This window comes from Pagrus pagrus (assembly GCF_965226575.1).
Source record: "Pagrus pagrus genome assembly, chromosome: 21".
Lineage (NCBI taxonomy): Eukaryota > Metazoa > Chordata > Actinopteri > Spariformes > Sparidae > Pagrus > Pagrus pagrus.
The window spans coordinates 8081855-8095297 of NC_140208.1; the positions used below are offsets into that span (position 1 = coordinate 8081855).

The 13443-nt window shown below is 44.9% G+C and overlaps 1 protein-coding gene across 8 annotated transcripts in view; it reads right to left on the bottom strand.

Moving 5' to 3' along the window:
- Positions 1-3588: 3588 nt before the first annotated feature.
- nrxn1a (neurexin 1a) overlaps positions 3589-13443 on the bottom strand; it is a 67082-nt gene continuing 57227 nt past the window's right edge. For all 8 annotated transcript variants that reach the window (XM_084341875.1, XM_084341874.1, XM_084341870.1 and 5 more), the window contains 2 exons: positions 7670-7748; positions 3589-6227 (listed from right to left, as the gene is read on the bottom strand). In XM_084341875.1, coding sequence (XP_084198001.1) covers positions 5926-6227; positions 7670-7748 — 381 coding nt within the window. In that variant the 3' untranslated portion in view covers positions 3589-5925. The remainder of the gene's footprint in view (positions 6228-7669; positions 7749-13443) is intronic.

Here is a 13443-nt window from a genome sequence, read left to right on the forward strand (position 1 = left end):
TCAACAAGAAGAGTGGTATTTTCATCCATTGCGATCTCCTGCTGGGGCACTTTAATGGACCACAGCCATGTTAATGTTATTAGAGTATCTATATGTGTCTCTATATGCGCCAGTAGCGGCTAATTGTCTCGCTAGTCTCATGCAGAGTGGACTAAAGAGGTCTTGTAACAGGATGAGACTCGAAGCAAGGATACTAATGTGCACGTTAAGATCCCTAACACGATCACCAGGATAAATGTTGGCAATGCATGTTTCTGAAATCCACGAATATGTTGCAAGTTTACATTTTACGTTGTGACAATCCTGTGCTCAGCATCTGGTTAGGTTTGGGAACAAAAATCATTTGGTTAGGGTTAAAAGATCATTAAGATTTGGCTCACCTGGTTCTGTCACCACAAACACGGCTGCAAACTTACATTTTTCTGACACTAAAAGGCCTGAAAATTATCCCGACATCTAGTTTCAAACACCAAGTTTCCTCCTACAGATTGCCCTGACATCTCCTCAAAGATATCTGACTTTTTTGCAACTAACACGGCTGGGAATTGCCCCGACATCTCGTTTCAAGCGCCTAGATTTTGTCTGCAAAGTGTCCTGACGTCTCGCCAACAATATCTGTATAATATATATAATATAACAATATATTATAATGCAGCTGGAAATCTTGATGTCTCATCCAAAATACCCAGTTTTCGGCCGCAGATTGTCCTGATGTCTCATCAAAAAATTACACAGCTGCAAATTGTGCTGACATCTTACCCAGTGGTATCTCACTTGTAGAAATGTTGGTATGTATGAAAAGATCCTGTAGCTGATAACATGAGTGATGATGTTAACACACTTACAGTAAAATTTAACTCAATCCAAGTCTGACAATGGATGAAATGTCCTAAAATGGCCTCTGGCTTTTTAATCAAGTGGCGCCCTGAGTCCAAACTTTCCACTTTTTATTCGACCAGTAAAAAGGATCAGATGATTGTAATTCTGTCTCCAGTTTCCATCTCTCCGAGTTTTACTGTCTGGTGTGTAATGAACATTACAGCTTCATGGAGCTGCCGCTGTGAGTTCGCTCTATCTGCAGACTGAATGTAAACGTTGGAGATGTATGCTGACACGAGGTAGCTGATTGGCCGCAGCTGAGCACTGGAGTGTCTCGTATTTACCACATAAATACAGCAGGGCTGTGTCTTTATCTATGTACTAGCTGGCTTTGGTCAAGGACAAGCACAGCGGCAGATGGCTACAGCCTAACACAAGGCTTTTGTTCAGGCTGTTCGGCAACAGACAAAAAAAAAAGCAAGAAGCGAGAGAGAGAGGGCAGAAACACTGAGAGAACAGGACCGACTTGGGAGGTGTTTATTGAAATAGCAGGTCCTTGTAGCTCCCCTCACCTGAGGACGCGAGCTCCTCTCTGCAGTCTCGGGGATCTTTTCATCCGGCAAACAGCAACTCTGCAGAGACTTATACCGTTCACTGCACTGAGTCATACTTCAAAGCCCTGTGTGGTGTGTGTGCGACGGGGTATTTATGTGTGTCTACTGTCCCAGTTAGGCTGAACGGGACTCGGAAGAAAAGGTGCTGCTTTTCTTACTTTGATAAAGCAAGAGGTGAAAGGGAATAAGAGGAGTGTAGGGGGATCTGACACGTTTAGAGGATTGAGGAATATCCCGGGAAATATGGTACACCGCTCCCGTGTGCTTCTGTTAATACGGGCTGTAACTAACCATAATTAGCACCATAAAGTCATCCATCGAGTAAAACTATAACAGAGCACGAGAAAGCGCAGAAATATGGGAATATATTTGAGCTACAAACTCAAGTTTTTCATTTGTCTTCTTTTAATTAAACGTAAAATGACATAAGTGCCCAAAATGCCACCAAGCTTGTACATCTAATGGGAGCTGTGGGTCGATTTCTTCTCCTAACTGCTGCATTGATGCCAGTTTGTCTGAGAATATGGAAAGTCAGGAACACAATGACAAAAATGGAGGATCTCTTTCAGCAGTTTATGGAAAATGGGCTCCTCTATGATTCTTTAGCGCCCTTCCAGTCTACTGGACGCCCAAAAGCACTTTACTACACTTGCCGCTGGAGCCGAGGAACCCAACCAGTGACCCTCCAATTACTGGACGACCCACTCGACCTCCTGAGCTGCAGCCGTCTCTTTATAGTTTACTTCCATAGACTGCACTTGGGTATCCTGGCTTTTGATCGTATCCAGGCTGTGGTGTTTACGTGGACCGACGTGGTTATTCATCCCTGTGTCAGGGCACTCAAGTGTATGTAAATGTGCTCATAAAAGACAAAGAAAAAACAGAAAACATTTCCATTTTTGCTTTCTTAGTTCACCCCCGAATCAAAAGCACATATTTTTCCTCTTACCCAGAGTTGTGGAGACACCAGCCGTAGAGATGTCTGCCCTCTCTTGAATATAATAGCACTAGATGGCCCTCAGCTTGTGGTGTTTAAAGCAACAAAAAAAACTCAACAGCAATAAAAATCATGACCCGCTTACTCAGAATAATCCACAGGACTTGTTGGGAGCAGTTCCCTGTGGGGACTTCTTTCTTTCTAACCAGATTAAACGCACAGACAGAAGGATGCATCGGCTCGTAGACGAGCGGCTCGTGCTCGTGACTTCCTGGAATGTAAACATTAAAGACGTCCTCCATGGTCGAGCCAAGACCCCCAGGAAGAGCGCCAGAGCTTTGAAGCCAACCTTCATAGCGGCCAACTGTGTAGTTATAACGCCACGTGATGCACTCGGGCCCAGAAAGAGCTATAGGCTTACATTGTGAAAGAAAAATGACTGCCACTCCGTCTCCTACACTGTATCCAGATTTGACCCGTAACGTTAGCTTAGCTTAGTTAGCTAACCCCTCGTCGGCGAGTAGATGGATGCTTCCTGATCCAGTAAGCAGGTGTAGCTTGGTAGATAGAAAATAGTTTCTACATGAACCTGCTCACGATAAGGATTATCTTGAGTAACCAGGTCATGATCTCTGGAAAGAGACATTTTTGGCGCTTTGAGCTCCACAAGCTGAGTCCTGGCTAGAAGGACATGGAGGGAAACGTACTAAACAAGGGGGACAACGGAAAGGAGGTCAGAAAGGCCAGTTAAGGATGGAGAGAATAAAGCAGATGTTCAGTTCATTTTGACATTTATGTGTATTTGTTGGCGCTTTGAGCTCCACAAGAGTCCTGTTTAGTTTCAATATATCCAAGAGAGGGCAGAAATCTCTACAGCTGATATCTCCAAAAGTTTTGTTTTGTTTAGTTTTGATTACTACTTCTTAGCTCTGACCAGGTGAATGTATAGAGCCAGGGTGGCTGTTTCCTGTCCTTATGCTAAGCTAAGCTAACTGGCCTCTGGCAGCAGCAGCATGTCTCTAACAGACGGCTCATCATCGAACTCTCTGCCAGAATATTTCCCAGAATTCCTGTTCCTTTAAGATCTGCTTCCTAACATCATGTGGGCTGGTATTTACTTGTCTTAATTCGACACTGATCTGCTCTCGTGGCGGTGGGCGATGTGAGACACACACACACACAGTACTGTTGGGAGCAAAAACCACATAGAAAACTCACTCCAGGCTCACTTGGGTAATATTTTATTTACTCGTTAATCTTCAAAACTATTTTTCATAATAAATTTCCACTTTATGTTCATCAAAGAACCGTAACAATAAAAATAAAAGTAAATACTGTAGAAAAATTGTACATATAGAAAATAAACATGGTTAATGAACACCTAGATGTAGAATCCCATTGGTTTGAGACACCTCCTTTTTGTTTCAGATGGCAACACAACAGAGAGAGAGAGGGAAAAGAAAGCGATAGACACGGAGGGCAGAGAGGGAAACGTACTGAACAAGGGGGAAAACGGAAAAGGAGGTCAGAAAGGCCAGTTAAGGACAGAGAGAATAAGGGAATATGTTCAGTTAATTTTGACATTATACTTTGAAATCTCACACACAGTCCTTTTCATGTCCTCTCTTGTCATTTTGCATGCATCTTTGACTGGTTGCTTGGAAGAACTAGAGGGGGGCTTGTTCATGTCATGGCACTGTTTGTATTGATATATCGTGGAGCTACAATTCTTCAGCTGTGGAGGAGCTACAGACAAGTCCATAAACAGATAATTATACTGTAGCCCGATCGGAAACCCATCCGTCCGTCCCGCGTTGGCCGAGCCACGAGTATTGATAAATCAGTCAACCAATAGCATGAAGACAAAAGGACGCGAAGAGAGAAAAAGGGAGAGCCGATGAAAAGCAACTCAAGTTGTCGTATAGCCAATGGCGTCATGAACTGGACTTTTCTATCTATTAGCAACACATGGTAACATTTATTTGATCTGTTTTTGATTCTTTTCCTCGGCTGGTTTTTGCTATAAAAGGTGGTCGATTAGAGCAGGTATAGTGGGTGTGGCCTATAAGACATCAGGCTAGAAAACAGGACGTGGCCTGTGATGGGCACACACATCCAGGCGTTGCACTGGAGTTACATCGCGACCCGCAACAACACCCCATCCTCCTCTTCCTCCTCCTCCTCCTCCTCCTCCGAACAAACAAACAAACAAACCTACCACCTCTGGACTTCGTGGGACACGCCACCACTTTCACAGCACAGCTCGGAGACTCAGGCATGCAGCAACACTCGAGATGGTCACACTTTTTTGTCAATGAGGATTTGATTAAATCATTTTTGAATCCCACACACTGAAAACCATTTTTATTTAGGAATACTTCAAGCCAAGGTGGTAAGTTTATGATGGTGGTGCGTCACGGTGTAACCTCTGGAGTTTCAACGCAGTATAAATCACACGGAGTAAGATAATTCACGTGCAATAAGACCCCCCCTCCCTTCCCCAAAGAGTCTATACTGCCCAAATGTTCTTCATATTCATCATTATCATTGCCATAACAATTATCATAATGGTCTTTGTCATTTTTCACCATTGTCTTCTTGTATAGTCTTCAGTCTCATGAAGATATGGTGGGTCTTTAGCATTGCAGGTACGTGTATGTCTGCATGTGTTTATATTTTAGTGTGTGTGCATGTGTGTGTGTGACACTGCAGTGTCTGTAGGTAGCATCTGAAGTCTCAAGTATCCTGTCCAGGAAAATATCCGCTGATTCCACCCTTTGTGATTTACAGCGTGCTGTAAAACATCAGCCCGTTCATTATATTAACGACACCAGCCCTGCCTCCGCCCACTCGCTCGTGATTCACCGTCTCTATGGCTACACCCTGATTTTTCTGTCCCGTTGGTGTGCTTGTTTCTCCGGCGTCCTCGGTGCTTCGTCGAGTCCCGTCTGCTAACAGGGAGGAAGGCCAAGAAAGCTTGGAAGAGACACTTAGTGCTTTTTCTAAATCATCTTTGTTCTGGTGCTCGGCCCTCTCGCTCAACACAGTCTGCCATGTGCTTCGCTTAAAGTCTTCCTCGACCTCTCTGAGTCCGACGGGAGAGGCCCCTCTGTGGCAGGGGAGTTCACTGGTCTTTTTTAATCGTGCTGGCCCCGAAATGGTTCTTTACTGGGAGTTGAACTGGTGCTTCTTTAAATCATTTGGAATGGTGTTTATGTTCATAAAACGAGCCTCTCTCAGAGGCTCTTCTCATTGGTAAATACTGTACAGTAAGGGTCCACGCCCTTGGGCCAGTCTGTATGTGTGTGTGTGTGTGTGTGTGTGTGTCTGTATGTTTGTGCTTCAATGTATGTGTGTGTGCTTGAATGTGTTTATGTTTGTGCTTGCCAGCATGTGTGCAGGTGTGATTATTGGAGAGTAAACATTAACATCAGCATGTCTATGTCAGTGTGTATGTGTGCATTTTTTTTTTTTTAGAATATATCTATTTATGTACATATACCGTTATATATAAAGGTGTATGCGTATATGTCTGTGTGTCAGACGTCTTCCGCCTCAGACGTAGTACTCCTTGTCTTTGTTCTTCTTGTTCTTGGAGATCTTGGCGATGCCCAGCGGCTTGTCCTTGGCGCTGCCGTTGGGCTGCGTGGCCGAGTTGCTGATGTAGTTGCGGCTCTCGTCCACGTGGTACGAGCCCTCGTCCCGGTTGCGGTACTTGTACATGGCGTAGAGGAGGATGAGGATGCAGAGGGCCGCGGCCGCCACGATGCCCACCACCATGCCCGTGGTGCTGCTGCTCTCCCGCACCACCTCGGACGGACCCGGGAACACCTTCACATCCGGCAGGGGAGGGCGGGCTGCGAGGGGAGAGGGGAGAGGGGAGGCACGTGATGTTACATTACAGTTTACTGCATACATTATTAATTTGTACTACATGTCAAGGTGATGGGTGGAGAGCTGGGGCAAGGAAATACAATGCATCATCATGATGAATTAGTTGACATGCATTTTGCATAATTCTACAAGCTGGCGAGGGAAAGCTGCAGCTCAGAGCCAAAGCTGTTTCTGTATTATCACATAATGTGTAAACAGATTACATTACAGCGTGTTGAGAGGAGGGCCGGAGCACAGGTGCGCATTATATCAATTTTTATTACATACATTTGACACTTTATGACATGCACAGGCAGCCAGGGCTGCAGGACTGTGATATACGACATCGTATTAAAAGATTGTTGGTGAAAGAATTTGCATGTGAATTCTCTGAGCTGGATGGAGATGAGGTGAGGGAGGGAAGAGAGGAAGAAAGGATGACTATCAAGGGATAAAGGAAGGTGAGGGAAGAGATGGAGACTGAGATTGTGGAGCGGATGGAGAGTGTTAGGTAATGCCTCGAGGCAGAAACCTAAGTAGAAATGAAAAATTCATCACAGCGAGCGACAAAGTGGCCGGAAAAGTGACGCTGAATGTGGAGACACATGGGGAAAAAAAGTCACAAAGGCAGTGTGATGTGTGGATTCGAAGGGGGGGGGGGTCACTGCTTGACGTCTGGCGTCTTGGACAGTTAGGTACGGCAACACTACTCGGACAAAAAACACATATAGAACTGCAGTGAAACCAGAAATGTGTTAAGCTTATTTATGATTATGATTACATGTGCTAGTTTAAGATAAGCTTTTAAGAAGGAAAATGTTGTCTAATAAAGATAAATAAGCCGTAATCGTTAACAGGAATTATATAATTATGAATCACCCAAGGCATGTTTTTATGCGTTGTGTCTAAAAACCAAAAGTTTCATATCATTTTCTATCAATTTTTTAATCAATTTTCTGAAGGGTTGCAAACAGGAAAAACGATGCAAACACATGTTTTTTCATTTATATCACAGCACATGCAACAAGAAAGGTATGTATGTGTGTAATATATGTATGTATATATATAATATGATTAGATAAATAATTCAATATACAGATTAATACATAATTAATGAGGTAGTGGAGAAGGGGTATGATTAAATTAGTGTATACTTCTTATTTTCAAGCATGTAAACTGTAGTTTTTTGAAAATGTCTTTATTGAATTTGTGAATTCTTGACTTATTTTTTGATAGCGTTTCTTTGACAGTTTGTTGTCTTTTGTTTTTACGTGTTAAAAATGTATCAAAATCAAAAATAAACTGGGCAAATATAAGTTGTGCTGCAGTTCGGCAGGTGGTTTGTTCAAGATGGCGGACGTGCTCGATCATGCGATGCTCAGATCTGGCAGCCGCTCAGATCGGGTTGGTGACAGGTTCATCTCACCTGAACTTGGGTCACAGGGGTCGATGTCTTCATCATCGCTGGGACACTCGGCCGACGCCACCAGCAGGTCGTCTGCCGACTGTGGAGAGAGGAAAAACCAGAAAAACTCACATATATATATAGACACAAACTCACTATCCACAACATCTCCAAGAAAGAAACAGCCTGTCCTCCACACCCCTTCTGTTTATTTTCTACAGCACAAAATCCATCGCCCACCCGTTCTCCAGTTTGCCACAAACACTTTTGCCTATTACGGCCCCCAGCGATGGCAGGCGGCCAAAACGAGAGAAGAAGAAAGGAGGAGGGAGGAGAGAAACACTGAATCCTGTTTAAAACCACAAGGGGAAAGCCAGTTATCATCTCCTACTCTCTTGACCCTCCCCCTCTTTTTCTCTCCTCTTCCACACCTCCTCTGTTTCTTCTCTCCATCTGATATTGGCTGCTGCTGATATGTGTTGTGGAGAATGCGCAGTGAGGAGGAATAAAAACCACTTTTTCCTTCCCCCCCCCCTCCAGATTTCATTAAGTATTCCAACTAAACACTTCACGGTTCATTAAAATCTCCTTTACTTAACACCTCTCCTTAAGCACCATGCCAATAACCCACTTACATCCAACCTCTAACCCAACAAATCTAACCTGATATCTCAACCACTGCTCTTTTCTTCCGCACTTCGCTCCCTCTCTATGGAAAAGGAGCCCTTTTTCCCTCTCCATCCCTGCTCCTCTTGTTGCCATGGCAACTCTAAGTTCAGGCTGTTAAAAATGATGGGGAATAAAAAAAATAAATAATAAAAAAAAATAAAGGAAAAGGAGTGTGCACCCTCAGTGGGGACCTGTGCATCGATTTGCCATTCCAGCCAGAGAGTGCGAGGAGGGGAAGAGGGGTGGGAGGAAAACGAGGGAGGAAAAAGATAGATGGATACATTTTTGGGGAGAAAGAGAGAGAAAAAAGAAGACAGAGGAGAGAGGGAGGAAGAGGAGGACTTCAAAGTGCTGCGGTCTTTACTTAACACCGTGCTAATGCGCGCCGCATATTCATGAACCACTGTTAAACATCGCCCGCCTTGGCGCTCCAGCATGAGAGATATGAACGCGTGTGTGTGTGTGTGATTTAACCACACTGGGCGCTCAGTGCCAGCACTAAATTAAAATTGGATTGTGATGCATTGCAGTGGATGTTAGTAACCCACAGAATAAAAGGAGAGAGCGGCAGCAGCTATAAAAGACCAGAGCTCTAGAGGCAGATTACAACCAGACCAGAGGAGATTCTGAACCAAATCAAAGTGCTAAGTGGTCGATGATGCCTCAGCTAAAACCTACAGGCAGTATTTCAAACTGAAATTCATTAAGCTTCCTCTCTGTCCTTGGTTTTCTCTACTTCCTCTTCTCCTCGTCTTTGTAAGATTACATAAGGTTCAAGAAGCACTTAGTTTATTCGTCTGAAAGAGCCCACACTGGTCTTGCGTGGCGTGGTCGTGGTCCCGACAAGTCCACTGTGGGTATAGTTTTGCCCTGAAACATACATTAGGTTATTGATGCTTGACTCTGTCTCTTTCCTCCACTGCCTTTCCAATCAGTTCTGCCCATTGGGCTGTCAAATGCTGCTAGGGTGAGCTTAGCCTCTGGAATCCAGCCAGTCAATAAGCCTCGCTGCCTTTGCCAGGATCCAAATAGCACGAGAACCAATCAGCCGGTAGGAAACACATCACCCCCTGACTGTCAGCGATCAATGTCGAGCCACCATGCTTGATTATCGATCCGGAGACACCTATGTGCCCTCCGCGGGAACCTGTTTTGAATCCTGATTCCAGCCAAAACAAAAGCAGACAAGTACATTTGCCAAGGCCCCTCCTCTGATCTGTGACACCCCTCTTGTCAGCTGACCAACCCCATTCAACCGGGAAGGTGTCAATTGGACTATTGATCCACCTATCACACGGGAGACAATGAACACGAGAGGAAAGCAGAGACATGCCAAACTTAAATCACATCAATGAAGTGCAGAAGTTTTACTAAAGAGACCTCTGCCCCTCCTTCTGTCCCTCCCTCTTTGTCCCCGTCCTTTTCACAGTCTATTAACAGAGCATGCCGACACAATCATGGACACGGATGCACACACAGAAAAGAGAGCAAAGACAAAGGAAGTGTGAGCATGCTGAAAGAGCAAAATCTCTACCTGAGCAGCCGAACAGTGCCAACGACCGTCCATGCCTCCCTGACTGCCTAGTTCACACATAGTAGCTGCACTCTGTCCTCACACACACTCTTGCAGAAGATTCAACAGCTTGTCTGCTGACTTTCACAACTGGAAAATCAAACACGCCTGCACATACTCGAGCTCTATAATAGCCAAACGTGCTCCATTGGTCTCTTTCTATTTAGACACAGTTACACAGACACACACGGGCTGAAGTTGGCAGGCTGATGAATAGATCCTGACGAGAGAGGAGTGAAGCTAGCTCCACTACTGCAGATGGTGAGATAGAGTCATACACCGCCTGCATTAACAGCCTATCACTGAAGCTCAACCACAGAGAGAGAGAGGGTGGAGGGAGGGAGGGTAGGATGGAGAGGAGGAGGAGGAGGAGGGGGGGAGTGACGGGTAAATATGGAAAGATATGGAGGGAGAGAGAGCAAAGGAGAGTGAGAAGAAAGGAAAAGAGAGAAAAGTGAAGCGAGGGAGGAGGGAGAAAGTATCTCCAGAAGATGGATAGCGAGCGGAGGGAGGGCAAAGAGGGAGAAAAAGATGTGAAAGATGTGGAGAGAGGAGCGAAGAAGAAGAAGAAGAAAAAAAACAGACAGGGAGGGAGGATGGGAGCGAACGAGAGATAGATGCTCAGAGTGGAAGTGTCTGGGTCAGCTGATTCCTGGGAGCCAATCGTGGGCGCCGCTGCGAGCCTCAGGTTTCTTCTATCAGTCTTGCCATCAAACACAGGTACACACATACACCTGAGCGCGCGCACACACGCACACATGCACACACGCACACTAGACAGATACCAAACATCAAAACCAAACTCGAGCTCTGTGACTCAGAGCAGCCTCTAGCATAAACACACACACACACACACACACACACACACACACACACACACACACACACACACACACACACACACACACTCTCACCGACTCTCTCCCTCTCTTCTCCTTGCTGGTGCTCAGCTGTCATGCATTATTAATCCCTTCCACTTTTCAACAGGAATAAAAAAAAGAAAAAGAAAAGAAATTCAATAAACTGTGGACTTCAGGAGGAGGCACATAACACATTCTTACTGCACAAAAAAAAAAAAAAAAACTAACCGTAGGAGTAAACCCGCGGGGCGACTTAGGCAGATCAACACGCACGCCGCTCTCAGGCGTGCGCGTGAAGATCGATACATTTCTTGGACCCGACGCACCTCTGGAAGACATCCCTCACTGCCCCTCCTCTGACGCAACGTGCTGCAATTCAAGCCTATTGTTCTCAATCCACCTGAGTGTTTGTGTGTGTGTGTGTGTGTGCGTGTGCGTTCGCCTCTACATCGCATGTGTGCGCTGGTTGAGGCCAGGTTGGTTGCCAGGCAACACTAGGCAGCCTCAATGGAGATGCTGTAGATCCTTTCTTAAACAAGACAAACACACACGGGGAGAGTTTGGGGGCCGGCAGGAGCGATTCGACTTTCTGGGCAAACACACACGCACATTCTGCAGCACGTTGAGCATATAGCGGCTCTGACCTAGTTCTCATACAGCGATACTGACTCCGGTGCACACGACTTCTGCAGGCCCAGATTTAGCACCGTCATCAGCATAGGATAAGAGCAGGAACGGTTGGGTTAAAACACCCCAACTGGGACAGATTGAGAGGTGAAGTGTGAAAACAAGCCGCTGTGACAACGCTGTCACTCTGCAGCACCATCCATCCTCTTCTCATATCCATTATTGATGCCTGAGGCTTAGCTCACAGCTCTCTGCGTTCTATTATTTATGTCTGAAACAGCTGGCGGTTGATACACAGAGGAGCTATTCTCTATGGGAGTCTGGATGGGAGAGAGCAAGCGAGCAGCAGGGGTAGTGGGGCTCACTATCTCCATGGCAACTTGTATCATCGGGATGGAGAGAGAGAGAGAGAGAGGGAAAAAAAAAAAGTATTTTTTCAGTGCGGCAGGCAGGCGGGCGGGCTCAGTTTTATAACACAGAAGAAGAGCTGCAGCACACACAGACGCCCACAAAGAGCCTGACAACATCTCACTAGTGATCTGAACAAAAGAGTCTGTGGTGCTGATAATGTATCCTCTGACATTAGCATCGACTCTGCAGTCAGATCCGCTATAAATACGCCTCAATAACACTTACGCATTTCTACTGTAGAGTCCCATTTGCATCAGTTTACTAGACGCGTGCTATGGAAAAGCTATTACGGCCTCCATTAACACAAACATTTCTCCTCCTATAATTTAATGGGCAGGGACCACTTAGTCAAGAATTCGTCATCCAGTCCATTCATGTGGATGATGCGCTGGAGCAGAAAAATTATACGTGAGAAGTCTATTGACGTTTTCTTCTTAACAACATTTGATTCAGATGTAAGTTTTGATATGGAGAAAACACTCTTGATCACTCAGGGCAGTTTTTTTTTCCTCGCCGCTGTCGCCAAGTGCTCGCTCATGAGGGAATGCTGGGTCTCTGTGAGTTAAAGTGTTTAGACTCTGCTCTGAATAAAAAGCGCCATGAGACACATTTTGTTCTGATTCGGTGAAGAGATAGGCCGACACAATTTCTTGTGATTTTTATAGAATAAAAAAAACTGCCTACATAGAAACGAACAGGATGTTACTCTGACTTTAGCATCTAATCATTAAAAAGGAATGACACATGACGTAAGCCTTCATATTTCAACACGGGTAAATGAGAAAAAAATCAAATTTCTCCCATTTAAAACATCGTTTGTGGCCATTTAAGTATCGATTTCTGAGTTTATGAGGTGCGCTTGATTGCACCGTGGAGTCCAAGTGAAATTTCCTGTATTAAGGCCTAGACATATTAAACTGACATTAAAGAATTAGCAGTGTCATCTCCTGTGTCTCAGCCAAAAAGCTGCACTTGAACACACCCCAAAGACTACAGCCGACAGCCAACAAGCTGTTATGTTTTGCGCCTGCGTAAATGGAAATACAAGCATTTTTTGACACCACTCCCCCAACATAGCTGCTTCTAATCGAGAATATGTCTGATAAAAAGTTGCAAATGGCCCCTGTGAAGAGGCAGAGGAGTAAAATAAGGACAAACTGAGCCAAAAAGGAGAAAAAAACCATCAACAAGCGCTGTCCAGTGCCTACTAGAGCCACAGATGCTCACTGACAGCCCTGACCGTCGGCCTGGTGTGTCAGGGCCTTTAGATCCATGGTCAGCGCCCAAACACTTTACAATACAAAGTGAAGTAGAATTTGGAGTTTACATGGTGCACATGAATGCACCATGAAGCAGCTCACCCATGAATGACAAAATGTCGTAGAGACTCTCAGCAAAGGGTTTTTATTACGTGACTACTATGTATGTCTTTCAGTTACTTCTACAACACTTGTTATCGGTCCACTTCATTACTTATAATCTGCATCGGTTGATCCCTAATTTGGCCCTATCAAGATTAAATAAACTGGACTCGCCCTCGACAGAAACAAGAAAACATCAGAAGAAGGTTAAACTCATTTTATATTCGTGTGTTGTATGATATTTGATTGGTTGTGTGAGATGAGACGTTCTTGCTCTTGCTTGCTCATTACAGT